We start from the raw sequence: 24,042 nt of genomic DNA, 5'->3' as shown, positions 1-24,042 counted from the left end.
CCTCAAAATTAGGAACAGGCTGGCTACACCTTTAATGAGAATCTAGAGTTTGTTATGGATGGATGGAGCATGATGGCTCTTGGAAACAACTGTTCAAGACTTAACTGTGTTAGATTTTAAAATTAAATACATCAATTCTAAACTGTTGAAAAAACAACTTTAAAGGAAAAAGACTGGAAAATGAAAAAAAAAAAATATTAAAGACCTATTTAAATCTAGAAAAAAAAATCTGAAACAAATGCTGTACATGCAGTTAAAAATCTAATTCACCAACTCAAAATCCCATTAAGTTGGAAAGTGCTCACATGTCGACATCTCTACTGTATTTCATTTTGTGTTTGTTTTTACATCAGCATCTACCAGCAGTTTGAAAACTTGTCTTAAATGTTTTGTTTCTTCAGCGCACACATCCAAACCAACTCGTCATCCAGGATCCTCAGCTGTTCAGTTTTTGAGACATCAACACTGACAGCTATTTTTCACTTTCACAGACCGCTCGCTTTTACACAAACAGAAAAATAGATCCAGATATTTTTGGGGTGTATAAAAACACCATTAGCAGTGACTACTTCATTTTAACATAGGAAACAACATGTGCATTAGATGTGCTCATTTAGGTTTTACACTTCTAAATAAAAAATGCCAACTTGAAAAAATGGTACACAAACTAAAAACACAATTTGGAAACATTTTTTTTTTTTTTAGAAACAATGACTTCACTGAAATGTGCCCGTCTTCCAAGTAAATTCACTTTAGAAGTTGTAAACTTAAAACATTCAAAACGGATTAAAAAGAAATAGCAAAACAACAAAATCACAAGTTGAGCTAAAACGTCTCTGGCAAATCCCTGGATCTTCATCTTGGGCGTTTTATCATGAGCCCAGAAGGCTCTGAAATGTCTTCAGGTCCTCGTTTCCCTGAAAAAAAAGAAAAAAAAAAGCTACATCAAACAGGTAAAATGATAACACTAAAGTTAACTTAAAATTTCTGGAACTTATAGGTAACAGTTCAGGACTTTTCTTCTGATTTTTCTTACTTATCTTCAATAAGTAAGAAAGATCCAAAAACTACCTTTTAAATACCAAGAAATGTCCTGCTAAATTCCAGAAAAGTATCCAGTTAAAAATCACATCATCACACAGCCCAGTTTCTAAATATATCCAGTAAATAAAAGGAATAAGATCTGCATTAAATTAACCTCCATTAAAGTAGCTCTTTCTTACCTGGCAGAGAGTAACTTGCCAGGTACTCTGAGGCATGAAACTTGCCAGAGAGCACCTGGCAAGTTTTATGGAAACCCCATAAAATACCTACTAAGTACCTAAAAGTTTCAGAAAGTAGCTGTTAAGTTGCATGAATAGCACAAGGTAAGGTCACTGAGAGTTTTGAGAAAGTATCTTGTGTGCACCAGAAAAGTACATTTAGGTTCAAGTAGAGAACCTGTTAAGTTTCAAAAAAAGGTCCTGGTCTACAAAACTACATGTTAACTTTAAGAAAGTGTTTAGATAGATCTATCAAAGAAAACGCAACGGTTTGATAAAAAACAAAAAACAAACAAAAAAAAAAAAACAGAAAATTATCTGGTAAGTTCCAGAAGGGTTTCAGGTAAAATACTATATCTGGTAAGTTGTGGAAAAGTTCTACTAAGTATGAAGACAGGAAACACAACGTTTGTGGAAAGCATGGTCCATTTTATAGAGTGCTTGTGTAAAATCTTACCAAGCCGCCTTTCAATCTCCTGAAGCTCCGCCTTAGTTTCATCCATTTCTTGTTGAATTTCAGAAAGCGTCAGTATCGTATTTTTACGCTCATCTTCAGCGTCTTTTTTCTTCTCCAAGGCTGAACGATATTGAATGAGCGACTCTATCCAACAACAAAAACAACAATATAATACTCATAATCTGACTGTGCAGTCACAAAAAAGTTCATGAAGGGAGTTTAAGATCCATCACCTCTCTCCTTCTGCAGTTCGTAGTAGCGTTGAGGTAGAGGGGCTCCAAACTTCTTCACCATGTCCTTATGTGGTGCTTTGTTCTGTGCGCCCCCCAAGTTGCCACTGGCACCGAGCCTGTTCCCGTCCCGGGTCAATATGGTGGGACAATAGTTCCCTTTCTCAATAACCTGTGAGCAGGAAGTCATTTAGCGGGTAAAGAAACCCTGTGGAGGTTAGCATGGTACCATCATCTGTCAGAGAGATTCACTCACCGCCTTCCTGTAATTGGTGGCAGACTCTATGTCATCCATCAGAATAGTGTTACCAAGGATGTTTTTAAACACTGGAGAGGAAACGTGAGGAAAACTTTCACATACGAGGTAAACACCCAACTGCTTTTTAGATTAAAATTAAACAATAAAAAAAATCCACAAATGAGGTCTTATTTCATTTTCAATTTCCAGCTGAGTTAACCATATATTTGCGCAAGTAGAAATTACAAAATTAAATTTCATGTTTTTTGATGAAAAAGTTGTTGCTATGCGATAAGGTGATTTTCAGTCATATCGAAATAGATGCATTGCAAAGAACCTCAAAGCAAATGTATTACACGAGTCTCGTGTGATATGCTGCTAGAGGCAAAAACCACAAAGATGACAGGAAGTAGTCTTTGTGGTTAGTAGTTTTAATTTTTTTTCAGACAATGTGCAAGTGACTCCACAGAGCTCTCAATGCTTCGCACAGTTCTTAAAAACTGTGCCTTTCGAACATGTTGAATGCATTGCTCTTCTGTAAAATCGTTGAAAATTTTTCCAAACACGTTAAATCTAGACAAAGATTTGCACACATTTGTAATGGAAACGCAGCTAGTGACTGATGCTCCTGAGGAGGAATCTTCTGTGTGACTTTGAATTCCAGGGGGAATTATTTACCCAAAACCTTACTATTATAGTAGAGGGTCAGACCTGGACAACATTTAAAAATTTACAGAAGCTCAAAAAACCTGAGGACAAAACAATAAAAAAAAAAAAAGAAAAAAGAAGAGAAATTATCGTATTCCAGCTCACCGCGCTCACAGCTCTCCTCTTCGGTGGTATAAATCAGCAAGTTCCTCGCATAGAGCGGATTCCCAACTGGACTGAACAGTTCTCGGCCATTTTTTATATGAGGTAGAGGACTGCAAGAAATTAAACAGGGCCAAATAACATCATTAAAGCAAATCTCTCCATTTGTACAAAATTTCTACTGGGTGCTTTCAATTTTAATATTAGTGAAAGTTGTTTTTATCTGCTTTGGAGCTAAATAAGATTATGAAATGGACAGTGTTACAGTCACTGACCTCTAGGACAGTGTTTCTCAACCCTGGTCTTCACCGCCCCCCTGCTCTGCATGTTTTCGATGTGCCTCTATTCCAGAACAGCTGATTCAAATGATTGCATGACAAGTATTGCAGAAGCTTGTTAATCACCCCCAAATACAATTCAGGTGTGTGGCAGAAGGGAAATAACCTAAAACATGCAGGACAGGGGGGCAGTGAGGACCAGGGCTTTCTTCATGAGAGAACTCTTTCTCTTTGTGTTTCAGTTCTACCTGGCTGCCTCAGGTGTTGGAGTTTGTCAGCTACTCCATAAAGAGCTCCATGCCAGAGATATCAGGCCCCTTTTTCCCTGGATCTCGATCTGCACTGTTCTTGTCTGTCTGCTAAATGTTGCTTGTGGGGACTTAAGTGATCTTGCTGTGAGCAGGCTAAAAGGGAGTGTTTTTTTGTTATTTTGGTTTTGAAGACCCTGAAGCTTAAAGCTTCCTTGTTTTTCCCCTCTTGTGATTGAGGTTTTACCTGAACTGTAAAATAAACTTTTGGTACTGATATCAACTGATTACTGATTTTCTGTTACACCCAGTGCCAGAATTTACCCTTGGTTGTCTTGGGGATGGGTTGTAACATAAGTGGGGGCTCGTCTGGGATTATTTTGAACATGGCACAGTTTAGTATCGGGGAGTTTTTATGCAATTCTACTGTACAACAGTTTGATATCTGTAAAAAAGATAATTTATATAAAATTGCTTCATACTATGGTATTCCTGTGTCTAAGTCTTTGCTCAAAAGTGAACAGAAATCTCTTGTCTTTAGTAGTAGATAAAAATTAAACCACTTTTCCTGACGCTGCTGATCAACCTGAGGTTTGTGCTGAGGATGGAATGAAGAGACCACCTGTTGCTGCGAGGCCAAAGGAGGATAAACCACCAGCCCCTCTTCCACAGATTGAGCCCTTGTTTACTGAATCCACAAATCCCAGTGTTGAGGCACAGAAGGTATGTGCAGCGCTCATAATTGAAGACAGTCTTGTGTATGACAAAGTTAAAGCTGCCATCCTCGGGGCATATGAGCTGGTGCCTGAGGCATACAGGCAGCGATTCAGAGCCTTAAGAAAATCCATTGCACAAACATTGGTTGAATTTGCAAGGGAATAAGGAATGCTATTTGACAGACGGTGCCAGGCAAACAAAGCTACTGATTTAAATCACTACATGAGTTGGCATTGTTGGAGGAGTTCAAAAACTGCCTTTCAGATTGTACAGTGTTGTACCTGAATGAGCAAAAAGCTACCACTTTACAAGAAGCAGCTGTCCTGGCAAAAGAATTTGTTCTTACACACAAAAATGTTTTTGTGTGTAAATCTGAACAACCCTCTCGTGACAAGAGATGGAAAGATGTTAAGCCACAATCTCAGGTTTGTCTTGTTTGGTCTTCTATGATCAGTGCATGCGCCGAGGTTTCTATGTCGTCTGGGCCCATTACTAAAACAGGTACAGATGGATGGATACAGAAACGATGGTACGATTATGGACAGAGGAAAGATGGTTGGATTTTCTAAAAGATGGTGGACAAACAGGAAATGTGGGGTTAGATAAAAGGATGAATGGACAAATGGCCAACAGATGAAATAAAAAAATGATAGACATATATAGAAATATATGGCTGGGCAGTGAACAAAAAGGGATAAATGAATGGATTGAGCAAAATGATTGCTAGATGACTGGATGAATGGATATTAAAGTGAATGAAATTGGGAATATGGATGGATAAATGGACAGACAAAAATGGACACAATGGGACAGAGAACCGGGGCTGGAAAATATAAGTGTTCTCCATAATATGTTACATTTTTCCTATAATGATTCCATTCTCATTAATGATATTATTTCAAGTGACTGTGAACCTGGTTGTGATAACTTTTAAACTACAGTAGAACTGTTGCTCTACCTGTTTCCTGGATTCACATGAATGTTGTCGAGGGCCATGACCTGCTGCCTGCCACGTTCACTATGGAAGATCTTCTGAGCTTCTGCCGTCGTCTTGGTGATGACGCAGTCCATGTTCCCAGCCAGGTGCCAAGAGATGACCCAGGCAGCGTTATCATCACTAATATGAGCAAGGTGGCCCACCTGCAACCAAAGAATCAAATGATTTAGACACCTGGCTCCTCAATAAAGAATTATCTTAAAAGACTCCATCACCATCCCCAGGATATCTGGTCCACTGTGGTTAGACAGAGGAAACACTCTCCTGGGAGTCCTCTCTATCTTTTCCTTTTCAGCTGTCTTTTCTTGGAGTAAGCTGTTAATAATTTGGATCTACAAAGAGTTAAGAGTAGAAATGCTAGAGTCAAAAAAATCCACCAGATTAAGTTTTAAAGAGAAGAAAAAACCATCGGCAAAACTTACAGATGAAGATTGCGAAACTGGTATTCTGCTTTCTTCCAGCACTTCTGTTTCCTCTTTTTTGACATCCAGGACGTTTTCTTGTGAGAGGAAAATGTGTTAATCTTTTTCAGCAACAAACAGCGATAGAAAAACCTTTGATCTAGTCATGAGCAAGCTCACTTATGGATCCAGTGAAAGCTTTGCCAACAACAGTGGCCTTCAGTCGTGCTGGTTCATCTGGACAAGGCCTTTGAACAATGCATGAACAAAAATGCAAATCAATCTCCTATTTTTTTTCTTTTTGGCCAAAAAATTGCTGAAAAACATGAAAACTTATATTCACTTTGCAATTATTGTCAAAAAATTATTGTCAAGCAGTGAATACTTTTACAAAAAACTTTAAATTCTTATATCACCTAAATTTATTTAAATGATTTCCTATATCCTCATGTGTTTCACAAACCCTTGTAACTTACACAATGGTAAAGCTGAAAGACACACTGTGGTCCCGGTAGGAGACCTGGTGGAATCGCTCTTTCTGTACTTTTGTGGGAACCTGAACATCCGGCAGTCTTCCCCTTATCAAAGATGTCTGATCAATGTCTCCTGTCCAGTTAACCTTAAACACAGACAATATGCATTAAATCAACTTAAGAAGCATTAGAATGCAACACATTACATGCAACAACATGGAGTGAGTCCAAACACACCTTGATGTTGGAGGCTATTTCAGGAGTGACCTCCACCTCCTTGCCAGACTCATCATAGAGCTTAAAAAACAGGTTTTCCAGCACCCCTCCAGCTTGCCACTGTATCTTTTCCTTGTTCTTCAGCTCCAGCCTTTCCTCCCCCTCACAGAAAAGCTCCATCCATGAGACTCGACAGCTTGGCATGACCTTCAGCTCTGTTGTGACGGCTACAACATGCTTCTGACTCTAGAAACCAAAACATAAACACAGAAAACTGTAAGACTGTAAATCCAAGAGTTTAATGGTGGAACATTTGTTCTTAACTTACAGGCATGTCAAATTTAGCTTGCAGCATTTGTGGCTCTCCGTTGATGATTTTCAGGTTTATAGGCTCCGTCACAATCTGGCCGGTTCCTGAGCTGCTGCAGTCTGTCACCGCCAACTTAAGCCCTGGAATCTAAAAAAAAAAAGTTTAAGACACAGGAATAATTTATTTCTTAAAGAAAACCAGTGAAAACACATAACAGTCCAATTATGCAGAGATATATGTTCACTAGTCACAAAACATTCAGGATATTCAACTATCTGGTGAAATTTATAGAAAGTACAAAAACGTAAGTTGACAGAAACTTGGGCCTTTAAGTTGCCACTGGATTAATATTTTTCAGGTAGTATGGCTTGGTACTGTATATATAAAAAGGTGCAGGTTAGCAGTGTTTTGACTTGATATCTCTGCCCAACTTTAACTCGAGTTCCTCCTGGACAATGCATAGCATCAATATCTCCAGCAGCAATGGCAGCCAGAGATCAGCACTGAGGCGAACTAGCCCACAAACAGTACTTGCCATTTTTGAGATTATGACCACTGTGGTTATGTCCTCTTAGGTTATAAAGCACACAAATTATGCTGATGAAAGTAATTTATAATGACGGGAACACTTGGATGCCACCTACCTTAAATGTGCCTAGGGTCAGCTGTTTAAGTTAGTTGGAGCACTTAAAATGCAATTTAATCAATAGATAAAATATCCAAAGCTTTTTTTTGTGTAGTGTAATTCTCAAAGTGTTTTTTTTTTTTACACCAAAATCTCGTACCTGGCAGCGAACTATCTGTTTGGCGTTGGCGGTGATGTTTCCAGCCTCATCATGAACTTCAACATTAAAACTAACTGGGTTTCCATTCTCCACTTTCACTGGTTTTACATCCGGTTTCACAACAAGGGAATGTGGATTGCCTGAAACTGAAATAGAAAGAGAGGGAGAATTGGAAGTTTTCAACTATTTTACATTGTGCCAGTTTCCAGGTGTACTCATCCAGGTGTACTCATGTTTCATTGACCTTCACATTTGAGATTTATTGGATAAGTGTGGTACTTCATAGTTAAATGTACAGTATCCCCAGTTATAAGTTGCAAAATGAACATACAGAGACTGCACATTGCTAAGATCCAGGCCAATCAAAATCTCTTCCAACCAATGCGCTAAGGGACCAGCATGCTAAGAACAGAGCCAAACTGTTGACAAGCGGTCATGTGATTTCGGAACATTTGTTTTTGGCACACATGCTTCCCAGTCCATAAGACAACTGAGCTGAGCTCTTGTGAAACCCATCCCAGTGTTCTGTCATCACTCATTCAGAAACAACCAATCAGAACCAGAAGGAGAGTTTTAATGCTGTCAATCATGCTTGTGTGTGACCTGGTCACACTCTTCCCATTGCTCTCTGCTACGCTACAGCTGGTTAAACCTAATGGACTCTGAGTGCTCAGGCTACTTAATGGTAAGTTGTTTCTCCACCATTAGCACATTTAGCATCACATACACAAGGGTGAATGACAGCACAAACACCTGCCTTCAGGCTCTGATTGGATGTTTTTGGCTGGGAGCAGTGCTTTTCATCCGATGGCAATAGTAGAACTGGAAGGAGACGAAGGAGCTTATTCAAAGATTATCTGTACATGCTGTCATAATATGGTGACACTTTCAATAAATATATTTTAAAAAAAATGTAAGTTGCATGCTACAGCTTTAATTCATAAATAAAAGCAGTCTTACCAGGAAAGGGACTGATCTCAATAGTCTGTGTTTGTTTTTTCAACCCTGGCAGAGTCACTTTCAGGTCGAAGCTCTGCAAAAACAATGAAAAAAAAAATGTTTTTGAGTATTACTTTATTTTAAACATCCACTAGGTCAGGGGTCACCAACTCCAGTCCTCAAGGGCTACCATCCTGCAACTTTTAGATTCACCTCTGCTCCAAAATGTCTGAATTCCCTCACCAGCATTCATTCCGCTTTGCAATAGGCTGGAAACGAGCAGTTTATTTGATCCAGGTGTGTTTGAGCAGAGATGCATCTAAAAGTTACAGGATGGTAGCCCTGGAGGACTGGAGTTGGTGACCCCTGCACTAGGTCTTCTATCAAACAGGAATGGAGATTTGTTCTACCTTGGTCTGTTGGTAATTCTGGACTTCCCCTATGACTTTGACACCTTTGATGGTAAAGCTGTTCCCACTGGTGGCCGTTGTCTCAAAACTCACTTCCAGATCACTGAACAAGCACAAATAAAACAAGAAATAAAAAAAATCAAAGGCTAAATATGCAGTCTGAAATCATGTAAATATAAATACATTTAAGAGTGACTCACCTGCATTCAAGAACAGGCTGGAGATTTGGAGGAGGTTTTGTGGGGTGGCCATAAAAATCGGTCATCTGCATTGGAATACTGAACGGCACTCCGATGCGCAGAGATGGGTTCAGTGGACCAATAGTAAAGATCTCTGCATTTCCCTCTAAAAGGACAAAAAAAACAAAACAAATGTGTCTGCCTGAAGGATTGTGGAAGAAAATGAAACCACTTCCATATCGGTCGCATAAAGTCACTTTACCTTTGACTGTGAACTTGTGCTCGTAGCTGGGAAGCTGTCTGCCGCCATAGGATGTTATGGGCCTGTTGTTGGCGTTGTCACTTACCTCAGCTTGTAGAGTCAGAGTGTACTTCCCCAGATTGGTCAGGGATCCTGCATTGAAGGAAACATTTTTTCATTGGTATTCTTTTGGGTTGTGAAAAATTCAGAAGGATAGGATGTAAAAAGAAACAAACCAATTTTTTTGAACCGGTGTCCATGACCAGGTATATACGGGGCGCTGAAATGACAAATCTGTTTGGGTTGTTTGACTTCTTTGGCACCTATGTATAAAAAAAGAGAAATCTACACTAAGAGACAGAACAATGAAGAACTTACAAGCAATGCAAATTAAATTCAGTAATAAAATAAGTAATAAAATCTTACATAACACCAATCATATGACTATGATACATCTGATCTTACCATGAAAGAATATTTTGAGTCCAACATTCAGTTTTATCCATCCACCTTGACCCCCTGTTTGAATCCTGGATGAGATCGATTTGTCATTTCTGTTAAGAATTTCCACAGCTAAGGGCCCTGAAACGATGCAACACAGAATGACTGTTAGCTTGATTTCTTAAAGAAAATAATATTTGAGTTCAAGATTTGAATTCGAGTTTGAGTAACAGGAATGTCAAGTTTTTAGGTTTTGTTTTCTTGGGCAATTCTCCACGTGAAAGGGAAAAGTCTTCTACAATGAAGTTTTCAACTGGATTTCACTCAATGAAGAGCCTTAATTTTAGTTGATCCATCTTTATTCAAGCATGGATGGTCACTGTAGCCATTTAGCCATTTCAACACATAGGTGAAACACCTCAAAAGAAACAGAAACATCTATTACATTCCGAAATTAACAAGATAAATACATTGTGAAATAATCAAACAGATTTCCACCCCTTTACACCAGTTATATCCCAAAAATATAATGCATAGCAAATTATCCATCCATCCATTTTCTTCTGCTTATCCGGGATCGGGTCACGGGGGCAGCAGCTTCCCTCTCCCTCTCCCCAGCCACTTCTTCCAGCTCCTCCAGGGGAACCCCATGGCGTTCCCAGACCAGCCGAGAGACATAGTCCCTCCAGTGTGTCCTGGGTCTTCCCCAGTACAGTATCCCCATAGCAAATAATTCATAGTAAAATTCAACACTAATAAATAAATGAGAATATTTATCAAAATTTTGTTAAATATATTTTTATAGTCAAAACATTCTGTCCAACATTTATTATTTTATTCTTTTTCACTTTCTACCACAAACACCAAGTGTATTACTTATTCGCTTGATTTCAATAACACATTAAAACTGTTCAGTTCAAAAATCAATTAGAGTCCATGTACTTCTCCAATGAGTTTCAGCAAGTGATCAACACCATTATTAGACTTTTGCACAGTTTTGATTTCAAATGCTACCAGCATTGCTTGCTCCACATTGGCTCAAACAGGAGTGACAGGTCAGTCACATTAAAAGTACCTGCACTCTCTGATTGCTAGGAGATTGAGTCCACCTGGTCCTCATCACTAACAGGCAGAGAAGAGCTGCAGAAAGGTGCAGCAGAGGGGAATGCCAGAGGGGAGTGGCTGCCTGGCAGTTCACTATGGGCCTAATGCATTAAGCGTGTACGCACAAAACATGTGTGGCGCCATATTTTACGCACAAATCAGCATGTAGAAAAATTAACTTTAAATCAAAGTTTGCGAAAATATATGCACACTTTTTCGCTGGCGTGAAAATGTGCGGCAGCCAGAATTCTTTTTCTCCCGGTGGCCCTAATCCTCTTCCATTACAGAGCATCAAAACTCACCTAAATACAGTGAAATCTGACAACATTCAGTGTTTAGACCAAGAAGCATCAAATCTGAGGTTCTATTTCATCCCTACTGACCGCCAGAGGCGGTGCTTAAAAGCACTGAATGATCACTCTTGCGCATGCACAGGTCGAGAATCTTATACCAACATGGTCACGTGTGAGCCCCGGTGACGCCGGTAAGTCTATATAGTCACGTGACAATGACAGCTCAGTCCCTTTTCATCTTCTCGCATGCAGGTTGAATAGGTGGTAAGAATTTGATTATTGCTTGCCGCTGGTAGCCTCGAGACTACGGTCGGAGCTGCGGGGATTCTCGCCCTCCAGAGGCTGCGCAAGCTCTTCATTGTTGCAACTTTGTTCTTCGATTGGTGAGTTGCTTTTCTCTTTTTAAATCGACAGGGGCGGCGGCGCGTCCGCTTTCCGCGTCGGTTTTCTGTTGCTGGTGGTACAGCGTTAGCCAACTCCGACCGGCTTGTTGGTTAGCCGTATCGGCTTGTATTGTGCAGCCGTGTTCGGATTGCCTGTATTTTGTTTAATTGCAGCCGTTTTCAGGCTTGCTTTTTGTTAAAGTTGTGCAGCCGTGTTCGGCTTGCCTGTCTTTGTTTCATTGCAGCCGTTTTCGGGCTTGCTTTTTGTTAAAGTTGTGCAGCCGTGTTCGGCTTGCCTCATACGATATTGCAACCGTGCTACGGTGATCATAGTGCTCCTTGCAGCTTTCCTTTTCTGCTAGGAACCCCTGGTGGCGTTTCTGCTCGACCGGGTTCCGTAGTCCATTAGACTGAGTGTCAAGAGTGGCGGTTTCAGCTCGACCTGACCTTGTCTTGTGAGCATAAGATGCTGGACGTGCCGGGCTGCAGACTCTGTTTGGCCCCTCTCCAGTTGGAGGATGGACACGATCTGTGCCTCTCTTGTTTGGGCCTGGAACACCTAAAGGAGTCCTTGACTGATGCAGCCTGCCCTAATTGTTCTGTGCTGCCCTTGTCCCTGCGTACCGCTCGTTTGGCTGACCTTCAAGGTGCCAGCCAGCCTGTGAAGCGTATGGCTCCTGAGGCTATGCAGCCTCCACGTAAGAGGACCAATAAGAGCTCCAGGGATTCTGAAGGCCTATCTGGGCAGGTGGCCCATCTTACTTCCGAATTGGAGCAGATGAAAGCACTGCTCGAGTCCCTTAGAGACAGTGGAGGCTCTGTTTTGACTGGAGACCCAGACCCAGGGCAGAGCATGGATTCAGGGCTCTCCGTCTTAGACGATGATGCTATATCCCTGGCAGCGTCTGGTACTGATTTTCAAGATCAGTTTGAATCTGGCTCGCATATGTCAACAGCCAGTTCGCGTCTCTCTTCCTGCTCTCAATCGGAAGAGGATGATTCGGTTGTGGGCGCTTTGAGAACTGCGCTTGCTCGGTTGCAGCTGGATGCTCCACAGAGCCAGCCTGATACTTCCAGTGCTTTCTTTCGGTGTCCTACTACTAGGTCGTCCTTTATGGTTCCCCCATCTGCTGACTATGTGAAGGAGGTTCATGCCTGTTGGGCAGATACTAAGGCCTTTTCACGACCGACCTCTGATGGCAGGGCTCTGGCGGCCATGCAGGATGCGCCCAAGTTTGGTTTGGGTCGCATGCCTTCTGTCGAACCTGCCATAGCATCCCTCATTGTGGTTCCGGATGAGGTTCTGAGAGCTAATGCTAGGTGTCCTCGTCCTCAGTGTCGTGTGACTGATGATCTGCTCTGTAGAGCTTATGACTCGGGGGGTTTGATTGGGGCGACTCTGTAATTCATTGTCGCATTTATTACTTGGTCTTTCAGCCTCTCTGGAGGGCTTGGCGATTGATGCACCTACTCAAGGTTTGATGGACGCATCTCTTCATGCATTTGCTCTTCTGTCCAGGGAAATTGGCCGTGTCCTGTCTACCCTTGTCCAGGCACGACGCCAGGTCTGGCTGGCACAGTCTCTGCTTACGGAAGCTTGTAGAAAGACCCTGATGAGTCTTCCAGTGGTCCCTGGGGAGTTGTTTGGCTCTGCTGCACTTGCAGCCTTGGAGCGGTCGGCCCAGGCTTCTCATACCAGGCAGCAGCTGGCCGGCCTTCATCGCAGGCGACTGCAGCGCCCTGCTGGGAGTGGCTCTGCATCTTTTTCACGTACTTATCCAGCCCCGTCTACACCCTCCGTGGGGCAGCCACGGCCTGCTGCGGGGCCTCCTCTTGGCCAGTGGGATGCTTCCAGGGGTCGGGCTCACATCGCTTCTCAACCCCGGCAGTCCACTCGGCAACCCTCCCGCCCTCTTAGGGGCAGGGGGGTTCGGAAATGATACCGAGCTGGCGGTGGGACACTTTACCCCGGACCAGCTCAGTTGCTGGACCTCTCTTGTTCCCGATCCATGGGTGGCGTCTACACTGACTCGGGGTTACACGCTACAGTTCCGCCGCCGCCCTCCTGTTCCTGGTCGAATCAGGATGACAGTGATTCACGACCAGGCAAAGGCTCAGGCTCTGAGCCACGAGATAGATGCCTTGCTGGCCAAGGGCGCTATATTGCCTGTCGACCCCCTGCAGGATCCAGGGGGCTTTTACTCAAAGTATTTTTTAGTCCCAAAAAAGACCGGCGGACTCCGTCCAATTTTGGACCTCAGAGGTCTCAATGTGTTTTTGAAGACTATCCCGTTCCACATGTTGAGCGTCAGGGATGTGCTTCAGACAATCTCCCCAGGCGACTGGTTCACCTTGGTCGACTTGAAGGACGCCTACTTTCATGTTCCGATTGCATCACACCATTGGCAGTTTCTCCGCTTTGCATTTCAGGGCAGGCATTTTCAGTTCAGAGTTCTTCCATTTGGCCTCTCTCTGTCCCCACGGGTGTTCACTCGGTGCGTGGCTGCAGCACTGTCTCCTCTGCAGGCCAAGGGCTTGAAGATCCTGCCTTACTTGGACGATTGGCTAATCTGTGCGCCCACAGAAGCTCAGGCGGCGGCGGACACACACACGTTACTCCATCACATAGACTTGTTGGGTCTTCGTGTGAACTGGCAGAAGAGCAACTTGGTTCCCTCTCAGCAGGTCACCTTTCTTGGGGTAACGATGGACTCCCTCACGATGACTGCTCGCCCATCGCTTCAGCGTGTCGAGGGCATTCTGGAGATGCTGCCCTCCTTTCTACCAGGCTGCGTACCCCCCTTTGTTGCTTACCTTCGTCTGTTGGGCAAGCTGACTGCTGCTGCTACAGTAGTGCCCCTGGGGTTGTTGTCTCTGCGACCGCTACAGATGTGGCTCAACAGCCTGAGGCTGGACCCATCTCATATGCAGCACCGCCGCCGGAGACTGCTGGTGTCCAATCAATGCCTCGGGTCACTGGCTCAGTGGCGAGAGGCCGAGTTTATGACCGAAGGTGTTCCGCTGGGCTCGCTCCCGGCTCGTCGAGAAGTTGTCTCTACCGACGCATCCACCACAGGATGGGGGGCGTCGTGGCAGCAACAGATTGCCCGGGGGACATGGTCTCCGCAGGAAAAGCTGCAGCACATCAACGCCTTGGAGTTGGAGGCTGTGCAGCGGGCGTTGCGACACTTCCTCCCGGGCCTGCGCGGAAGGCATGTCCTGGTATGGTCGGACAATACTTCTGTGGTTTTTCATATCAACCATCAGGGGGGAACGCGGTCGATAATATTGCTGAGGCTGACCCAGAAGCTCTTGACCTGGGCAGCCCCTCTTTTTTCCAGCCTAAGGGCGGCCCACATTCCAGGGGTGCAGAATGTCCCGGCCGATATTCTGTCTCGGGGACGCCCACCACCGGGGGAGTGGAGGCTCCACCCGGAGGTAGTGGGGGTCATTTGGGAGAAATACGGCATAGCGGCTGTGGACCTGTTTGCGTCCCGGGAGACAACACATTGCCCGCTTTGGTTCTCCCTGGCAGACAGTGCCAGTCCTCTGGGTCAGGATGCACACGATTGGCCAAGAGTGCTGCTCTATGCTTTTCCGCCGCTTCCCCTGATAGGCCCAACGCTCCTGAGAGTCCTTCAGGAGGGGCATCAGGTCCTTCTAGTGGCCCCCTTGTGGCCGGGGAGACCCTGGTTTCCACTGCTGCACAGGCTCTGTTGCAGCTCTCCAATGCCTCTTCCCCACCGGCATGACCTTCTGTCTCAGCTGGGGGGTCGGGTCCTGCATCCCAATCCCGGTCGCCTCCAGCTCTGGGTTTGGCCGTTACGAGGCCCGACATCTCCTTCTCAGAGTATGACGGAGATGTCGGGCATACAATGACTAACGCCAGGGCCCCTTCGACACGGCTGGTATACACTCATAAGTGGAAAGTTTTTAGCAGTTGGTGTCATGCTAGACATGAGGATCCTGTACACTGTTCTATTTCTGTTGTTTTAACCTTCCTTCAAGCACTGCTTTCTCAAGGTCGGTCTCCGTCCACTCTGAAAGTATATGTGGCTGCCATCTCTTGTTGGCATGTGGTGGTGAATGGAGAGACAATAGGCCGTCACAAAGACCTTTCTTTGTTTCTGAGGGGTGCCTGGCGCTTGCACCCTCCCTTGCGCCCTGTCGTACCTGTGTGGGACCTCTCTCTCGTCCTCACTGCGCTGCGATCTCCCCCATTTGAGCCCTTGGCAGAGGTGAGCCTTGAGTATTTGTCAAAAAAGACTGCCTTTCTCCTTGCCATGGCTTCGGCGAGGCGGGTGGGTGAGCTACATGCGCTGTCTGTTCACGAGTCCTGTTGCCGTTGGAACCCAGCTGGCTCTGGCGTTACTCTTTGGCCTGACGTGACGTTTCTTCCTAAGGTGGCCTCATCTGCGGACCGCTCTGTGCCTCTCCAGCTTGCTCGGTTTGACACTGGTGGGCCTGATGAACCTCTCTGCCCTGTTCGGGCACTGGAGGCGTATGTCAGACTCACGGCTTCTCTGCGGCAGTCTGATAGTCTGTTTGTTTGTTATGCAGGGCCCCGCAAGGGGCAGGCCCTTTCCAAACAGCGTCTTGCACGCTGGATTGTGGATGTGGTGGAACAAGCGTACGTTCTACAGGGTCACCACGCTCCTGCTGGTGTACGGTGCCATTCCACCAGGAGCATTAGTGCGTCATGGGCCGCCATGACTGGGGTCACTCTGGAGGCTATCTGTGCAGCAGCCTCCTGGTCATCGCCGAATACTTTTGCTAGATTTTACAGGGTAAACCTGGCCGCCTTTCACCCACTGGAAGGGGTCCTGTCCCAGCGTTCGTCATCCCAGTGAGGTGGGCATGTTTTGGGATCGTTTCTTTCTGGGTGTGATTCCTCAGGACTCTGTTGGTAATCGTCATCCAGTGCTTTTAAGCACCGCCTCTGGCGGTCAGTAGGGATGAAATAGAACAAAAGTTACGACTGTAACTACGGTTCTATGAATCCCGGATGACCGCCAGAGCGTTCGGTCCCTCGGAATCATCGTGTTCGCGAGAAGGGACTGAGCTGTCATTGTCACGTGACTATATAGACTTACCGGCATCACCGGGGGTCACATGTGACCATGTTGGTATAAGATTCTCGACCTGTGCATGCGCAAGAGTGATCATTCAGTGCTTTTAAGCACCGCCTCTGGCGGTCATCCGGGATTCATAGAACCGTAGTTACAGTCGTAACTTTCGTTTTTATTTATTTTTTTAATATTTTATTGTTTAAACAACAACTGAACCGCATTTGTCCTCAGACAATACGCTAACAAGCACACAAAAATAAGGAAAATAAGGAAGGATGTGACACCCTCACTTGAATGTAAATAGTACTTTTCCTCAGTTTTTGTCTCATAAAGATATAACGTGTTAGTCTGTGTGCCGAAGTACGTGAAATGCATCTATGGGGTAATTTCATTCTCACTAAAAAAAGAAAACAGGGTTGGCTCTGCAGCTTAATTCCAAACAGTTCAGGTTTGTTTATTTTTAAGTTGATCAAGGTGTGTATAATCATGTAAGTAGCTGCGCAAAGGTGAGCCATGCAATTGTGGATCGCTTTGGCTCTGATGGAGAACATCGCCAATGGAAGGATTCAGAGGGAGCATGTGTTCAGAGATCATATTAATCTGCTGGAAAATATTGATGATGGTTTATTATTAATTAGATTGCCCAGACTGATCATCCTGGAGCTCTGAGCAAAACTTAAAGGAGGAGCCGTGCAGTACCGGTGCAACTGCCTTCAGTGGAGCCGCCCACTTTGTGAATGCGCCTTTATGGACAGAAAGCATTTCTATTCTGTAAATGTACAACTTATACACATATTTCTACTACTTAGAATAAACGTCCACATTCCCACTCTAAGGACTAGACATGCTGCCTGTCTTTATATCCCGGCTGAATGCTCTGCTGTTCAAACAGGCATTTGCGCGATCTCTTTATTTTCTCTTTTTAAATTTGGATTTCTTTTTCTCTAAAATGGATAATGTTTTTTTATTTTTGTGAGGTGACCTTATTTGCCCTGGAAGCACCTTTTAAATAAAATGTTATTATTATTATTATTATTATTATTATAAATACTTATACTGCCACAAACAAGGACATCGTCATGGTTATTGCTTCACGTGGGGCAGACTTCCGGGTATTTATACTAATTTACATATGCTCTATTTTCCGCAAATTAGGATGTATAAAGGAAAGGTGCGCAGTTATGTGCGTGCGCACAGCTTTATGCATTAAATTTTTTGTGTGTGCTGCACTTTTCTACATTTGTCCGTACGTCAAGTTTTAGTGCAAAAACGTTGCACTCTTTTACATTCACGTTACCTAAAGGAGTCCCAGCGGAAATAACAGCATTTTGTGGCAAAGCATTCCCTTCAGGCCACGTGACGCACAGCTTTTCTGGCAACCTGGAAACAGAGCGATGACCCCGGTCATGTTTCAAGACTACTTATTTAGAAAAAAAAAAAAAGAAAGAAAAAAAAAAAGAGTACAATGCAAGAGTCAAGAAAAATTTCAAATGAAAACTTCAGTCTGGGTTAATTACTTTTTTAAATTTCATGTCTCTCTGAAAACATTTATTTATTATGTACTTAATATTAGACTTGTAATACTTAATTTATTGCATATTTTTTACACTAATCAGGAGCAATTGTAAAACATTTTGACTTTCCACAAGAATTAACTTACTTGTCAATGTCGGTCTCGATGTTTCTCTTAATGCTTTCAATTGTAGCAGACCGGTCAATCTTGGAGATGGGTATAGTCCTGGTGTAATTGTCATAAAGCGCCTCTGGCACCTAAGAAAAATGTGATATAAATCTGATCATGTTAGAATGGTTTTATTTAATTATAATGTAAACCTATCAGTTTCCTTTTTACTATACATTTATTTATTTTAGCCCAATATAACATGAAACATCACAACATTGAAGGAAGCTAAAAATATAAATTATTTAGCAAAAAACAATGCATCATTATTGACTAATTGCCCAATTTACTCAAATTTGTTTCAAATTTAAAATTTATTTATGAGAATTTATTTATTAAAGAGAATAAACTTGAGGGGTTAAAGAATACCTGCAAGTTTCTTCACAAATAATTTATCACAATTTAAAAATTTTCTAATTTATTCAATAATAAAATTGTACAACATAAAAATAGCATGAAGAACATCTTGACAGTAAAAGGTCCAGATCATATGTACCCAATGCACACCAGCTTATAAACTGGAAAAGTGGAACTTTATTAAGAAGCAAAAATTTCACTTGAACAAAATATTTCTTTGGTTTTATTTGACAGATAGTTCATAGCTGTTATTTAGTTTTTTCAAACTGCATAATTTTTTACTTACACGTGTGATTTCCACTTCTCCGCCGGTGGCAAAAACATTTCCTTCATGGTCTCCATACAGGAAAAATGTATTCACTTTGCCGTAATAAATCGGCTGAGTTCTCTGAGATTTCACCTGAGTTAAAACATGAAAAATATTAAAGGTAGAAGCCTGCAGTGGAAAACAGGAATTTATATAGATTTAAGAAAAAATTATTATCACTGTCTGACAATAAATCTGACAAAAAGTTTAATTTTTTAGGTTAGTTAATGTTATCAAAATTATCTCTATTTGATAAGTGAAAAAATATTGATGAATAATTTCAATTTTTCCTTATATATATATTTGGAAGTTGCATGTGTGTCTGAGCTTTAACTTTCTGACTCGTGTCACAAAGCATTAATTCAGTAGTGTCACATTTTCTTCTTTCCCCATTCTGCTATCCATTTTATGACGTGCACCAGTCCTTCCTTTAGTAAAACACACCCACAAAACTATGTTGTCACCTGTATACAAATACAAGCCATGTCTGTAGAAGAAAAGACCTTTGTTTTGTGTTTCTTTGCATATTATAATCAAATTATAATGGAGTGTTGGCGCATTTCATGTCTGTACAGGCCTTCTTTCACAGGGCTCAACTGTCGCTGGTAAGAGTGACAGATATTTCCTCTGTCACTCTTACCAGAATATTTACAAGCTCTTTTTTTGGTTTGCTTGTTTCTAGGGCTGACATACACATTTTGTTCTACCGATTTTATAATACAGAATTGACAATATGATGGCTTGAAATTCCAGTGGCGTGTAAACTTGCATATATTTCTTTAAAATGATGAAAGAGGCACCGTAAAGCTTCTGGAAAGAAGGGGAAAGAGGAACCAGACTTGCTTTTGATTACCTATGATGCAGCACAGAAGCAGTGTGTTTGATCTTAGTGTATGTACATTTCAATAATCGGAGAAAGTAAAACTATATCTCTTCCATTTCTGGCATTTAGGAAATAAAAACAATTTTGGCAATTCTAACTCACCTAAAGTAGAAAAAGTATTTAATATAGCATCAGAAAGTGAGAAAAATTTTATGTTGTTTATATCAGAAATATGTACAATTAAATATTAATGTTAAAACACTTACCAGATCCCCTGCTTTGTATGTTTTGCCATCCAATTCAATAGCAGAGAACACCGCCCAGGGATGCTGCAACTTCTTAGTGGGCACATCAGTTCGTGTCACAGTCTTCGAATAGCCGAGGAACTTTACCTGCTTATCAAACTGACTGTGACATTTTTCAAGCCACTGCATGAAATCTTTCTGGATGTTTCGATTTTTTGAGGCTTTCTGTAAAATTCACAGTAAAAACCAGAAAAAAAGCATTAGAGAAGCGCTATATTTTTCCTCTATAAACACTTCATATAGTTTATATAATGTATTTTTCCCTGTAGCTCAGAGAACCTACTTTAAAATACTTCTGAATACTGAACAGAAATTAAATTCGTCATCTACTCTGGATCTTCAGAATCAGAACCGAACAAGTAGAATACATTTTTGTGTTCCACTAATTTGAAGTAAACATGCAGAAAACTCCAAAACTGTTCAAACACTTTAAATCAAAACCTTAAATCCATTTGTTTAGTTAATTTGATTAATTAATAGTGGGTGAACAAGACTAACTGTAGTCTTGACTGCAAGATTTTATTATTTTTCTTTCTTTATTTTGTCACTCTCATGCAATGTCTATTGTTTTTTGTCAAGTGAAGCACTTTGAAATCCCTTGTTGCTAAAATCTGCTATACATGCAAACTTGACTTAAAACACTGAATCATCACCTGAACGTTAAAAACAGGGGTGAAGTGGGTATCCCTGTGCCTCAGTTTCAGCTCCAAGTCCATAAACTTCTGTTTGCTGGCATTGACCCGGAATTTGTCGTTGGTGAAAAGCACCCCAGAGAAGCGGCTGAAACACTCCAGGGGCAATGTACTTTTATTGGGCCAACGGCACCAATCGAACCTGGAGCACAGACAGAAAAAATGTTTACATTTTATTGTTTTTCACAGAAGCAACATTAACTGATCGTCCAAAGTGGTTCTAGTCAATAAATTGCAGGTGTTCTGGGCTACTACAAATAGTGCTACGTATTTCAGTGTAAACGGTTTGATTGCTAAGCAGACTTCTGTTTCAGGCTAAAACTATACATGTAATGCTATGGGTAAACACTAGACCACAAAACTGTGTTTTTAGGTTTTCCAGTACAGTTCAATGTCTACATTCTACTGTATATATAATCCTTCATGCTTAATTTTAAATATAAAAATCCTAAATTCTCTAGTCATGGAAGAATGGATGGATGAGAGTAACAGAGGAAGAAGAAAAAAGAAAGACTCTAATGGAAGTAAGGGATCAACAAGGATGCCAATAAGGATGGAAGATTTTTGAAAGACCTGGGGCCTCATGTATGAAAAAGTGCGAAGTTTTCACACTAAAACTTGGCGTACGGAGAAATGTAGAAAAGTTCGCCGCACAAAAAAAATTTGGATATATAAAGCTGTGCGCACGCACATACCTCCGCACCTTTCCTATATAAATACCGATTTGCATGAAATTGAGCGCAACTGCTGGTCCGCCCTGTCGCCACACATTTATATATGTGTAAATTAGTATAAATACCCAGAAATCTGCCACTGTGTGAAGCAATAACCATGGCAACGTCTTTGTTTGTAGTAGTATAAGTATTTATAAGAATTATATATTTTATTTACAAGTGCTTTTAGGGCACATAAGGTCACCTCACAAAAAAAAACAAAGTTAAAGAAAAAAAATCCAAATTAAAAAAAGAAAAAGAAAAGAAAGAGATCCAAGTGCAAATGCCTGTTTGAACAGCAGAGCGTTCAGCCTGGATTTAAACACAGACAGCGTGTCAGAGAGTCCTTTGAGTGAGGATGTGGATGTTTATTCCAAATAGAGAAATCATGTGAATAAGTTGTACATTTACAGAATAGAGATGCTTTCTGACCAGAAAGGTGCATTCACAGTCGGGCATGGCTCGACTGAATGATGACTGCAGTTGCACGGTACTGTTATTGCATGGCTCCTGCTTTAAGTTTTGCTCAGAGCTCCAGGATGATCAGTCAGGGCAATCTAAACGCTAATAAACCATCATCAACATTTCCCAGCAGAGAATATGATCTCTGTACACACGCTCCCTCTGAATCCTTCCATTTGGAATTAATCTGCTAATCCAACCCTGTTTTCTTTTTTAGTGAGAATGAAATTACCGCGCAGATGCATTTCAGGCACATTGGCGCACAGACCAATGAATTACATTTTTATGAGACAAAAATTGAGGAAAAGTACTATTTACATTCAAGTGAGGGTGTCACATCCTTTAATTTTTATTTTCTTTATTTTGTGTATGTGTTACGTTATTGTCTGAGGATGAATGCGGTTCAGTTTCATCATTTACGTTTAAACAATAAAATATTAAAATAATGAAAAAAAACATTGGGTTTGATGCTTCTTGGTCTAAAAAAATACTTAATGTAGTCAGATTTCAGTGTATTTAGGTGCATTTTGACACTTTGTAGTTTATTGTCCACAGAAAAAGTTTAAATGGCTGCCGCACATTTTCATGCCATGTTCATTTTTATATATGCCGACTTGTGCATAAAGTATGGTGATGCATATTTTTTGTGCGTACGCACGCTTTATACATGAAGACCCGGAAGAATTATGGTTTAGCATCACTTCAAAAGATGCAATAAAGGTCTGGCTCCTTTTAAAGCAAACGTAAAAAAGGTAGCGGTAGAGGTGAGCAATACAGAATAGGGCGGACGATTCCTCAAATGATTTGAGTACCTCGATTATTAAAATTCCTCTTCCTAAAGAGTAATTTGTATCACCAATCTACACACAGTAACTGCATTTAATCACTTTTTTCAATGTATTAATATTTACTGAGTGGGGGAAACTGCAGAAATAACCCTGACAATACGGATATTTTTGTGGGGCCTCTAACATCATTAACTAGAATTTATTGTGACAACGAAAAATCACAATTCTTATTATACCAAGAAATTTTTCAGAATAAATGATACACAATACAATAAATGCCCACCTCTGCATGCATTGTATTAATGTTTCAAATTAATGTGAGATATAAGCATTTGTATGCAGGTGAATAAAATAGATTCTGGTGTCTAAAGAAAGGTTAAAAACAAACAATGTTTACTGATAGAACCAGTATCAACAAGAGGAATAGAAAGAGATTCAGAATAAGGCTATATAATAAAAAGCTTAAAAAAACTGGTCATATGTCTCAGATTATTTGGAAAAACATTTGAAATATACCCAAACAAAAAGTAAATGTTCAACCCATTCATACAAATGTATTTACTCAGAAATTGTGGTGTAAGGGATGAGTCGTCCATTCCAGAAACACTCAAAGATGTCCCTCTTCCCTCTGGCCTGATTCATGGTTCCAGACTGATTCTCATCATCATCTTCGTCAACAGATGCTAAAAACACAGAAGCACATCCACTTCACAGATCAAGTTGTGAGAAATCTTTTCCTAAACTGCATGAGATCTGAATACCTTGAAGAGCACTGGGATCTTTGGGGTAGGTCTCCTTGTCGTAAAGAAATGGATGATATCTCAGGATTCCGTCCAAGGAGCCGCCGTCGGGAGTGGTGGCCTTGAACTCAAATGTGTCTACAGCTGAGTTTATGTACAGGGTCTGCAAGTCATCCTGCACTTCTCTCAGATTCTTCTGACGCAAACCTGCAGGAGGTTTCTCCCGCAAAGTTACCTGGCAAAAACAATTAAAGAAAGCATCTGAAATAAAGTCTTAAGCTGAGAAGCAGTGCAAATGGCTACTGAACTGATTTTTGGTATCTAAAATATTTTAAATCTCTAATTCTGGATTGGATGATCACCTTTTATGATGAGTGACACCTTTATTTCACAAAATGTTTGTTATATTCAAAATCTGTAAACTAAACCTAACAATCTATCAAAGTCCTTTATAGGCTAAGCCAGAGCTTAAACATAAATCCAATGAAACACTTCAGGAAAAACCTAATGATTGTCGTTTATACAACTTGACTGAGCTTGACAGGATCTGCAGTGAAGAATGAGAGAAAAATCTAAAAGACGGATATTCTGAGGTTACAATAAACATAACCAAGGGTAGTTGAGGTTAGGAGAAACGAAGAGGACCAAAATTGAGTCTTGTGACTCCCCACATGTTGAAAAATATTGAACAAA

At 41.6% G+C, this 24,042-nt stretch overlaps 3 protein-coding genes across 3 annotated transcripts; 2 read left to right on the top strand and 1 right to left on the bottom strand.

Annotated features, from left to right (window-relative positions):
• Nucleotides 1-674: 674 nt before the first annotated feature.
• On the bottom strand, nucleotides 675-23,956 carry LOC106912029 (structural maintenance of chromosomes flexible hinge domain-containing protein 1-like). Its single transcript, XM_088001647.1, has 27 exons — nucleotides 23,948-23,956; nucleotides 23,371-23,584; nucleotides 23,172-23,292; nucleotides 20,608-20,788; nucleotides 19,916-20,119; nucleotides 18,806-18,919; nucleotides 18,142-18,251; nucleotides 17,779-17,861; nucleotides 9,657-9,773; nucleotides 9,432-9,505; nucleotides 9,213-9,351; nucleotides 8,972-9,116; nucleotides 8,772-8,874; nucleotides 8,383-8,455; nucleotides 7,410-7,562; nucleotides 6,656-6,777; nucleotides 6,349-6,573; nucleotides 6,115-6,257; nucleotides 5,819-5,886; nucleotides 5,603-5,736; nucleotides 5,453-5,569; nucleotides 5,199-5,380; nucleotides 3,001-3,110; nucleotides 2,206-2,276; nucleotides 1,953-2,121; nucleotides 1,720-1,863; nucleotides 675-917 (listed from the first exon to the last, which is right to left on the bottom strand). The coding sequence occupies exons 1-27, from the start codon at nucleotides 23,954-23,956 to the stop codon at nucleotides 856-858; spliced, it is 3,387 nt and encodes a 1,128-aa protein (XP_087857773.1). The 3' UTR covers nucleotides 675-855.
• Nucleotides 11,879-12,817, top strand: LOC148153420 (uncharacterized). The gene has a single exon (XM_088001606.1). The coding sequence runs from the start codon at nucleotides 11,879-11,881 to the stop codon at nucleotides 12,815-12,817; it is 939 nt and encodes a 312-aa protein (XP_087857732.1).
• Nucleotides 12,874-16,262, top strand: LOC106912030 (uncharacterized). The gene is made up of 4 exons (XM_088001605.1): nucleotides 12,874-12,888; nucleotides 13,078-15,225; nucleotides 15,816-15,870; nucleotides 15,973-16,262. The coding sequence occupies exons 1-4, from the start codon at nucleotides 12,874-12,876 to the stop codon at nucleotides 16,260-16,262; spliced, it is 2,508 nt and encodes an 835-aa protein (XP_087857731.1).
• Nucleotides 23,957-24,042: the final 86 nt, after the last annotated feature.

The sequence above is a fragment of the Poecilia mexicana genome, unplaced genomic scaffold (genome assembly GCF_051168715.1).
Source record: "Poecilia mexicana isolate PSO_F unplaced genomic scaffold, ASM5116871v1 scaffold_20, whole genome shotgun sequence".
Taxonomy (NCBI): domain Eukaryota; kingdom Metazoa; phylum Chordata; class Actinopteri; order Cyprinodontiformes; family Poeciliidae; genus Poecilia; species Poecilia mexicana.
The sequence above is the reverse complement of the archived record's forward strand: the minus strand, read 5'-3'. Positions and strand labels throughout refer to the sequence as shown.

Excerpts from the sequence above, each read along its gene's own strand:
- LOC148153420 (XM_088001606.1), top strand. The coding sequence starts at position 11,879 with ATGCTGGACGTGCCGGGCTGCAGACTCTGTTTGGCCCCTCTCCAGTTG.
- LOC106912030 (XM_088001605.1), top strand. Across the intron at positions 15,226-15,815 it reads CCGGTCGCCTCCAGCTCTGG|GTGGCCTCATCTGCGGACCG; the intron begins GTTTGGCCGTTA and ends TTTCTTCCTAAG. Across the intron at positions 15,871-15,972 it reads GCTTGCTCGGTTTGACACTG|GGCCCCGCAAGGGGCAGGCC; the intron begins GTGGGCCTGATG and ends TTTGTTATGCAG.
- LOC106912029 (XM_088001647.1), bottom strand. Across the intron at positions 5,737-5,818 it reads AGCTTTCACTGGATCCATAA|AAAACGTCCTGGATGTCAAA; the intron begins GTGAGCTTGCTC and ends TCCTCTCACAAG. Across the intron at positions 2,277-3,000 it reads AGAGGAGAGCTGTGAGCGCG|TGTTTAAAAACATCCTTGGT; the intron begins GTGAGCTGGAAT and ends TTTCCTCTCCAG.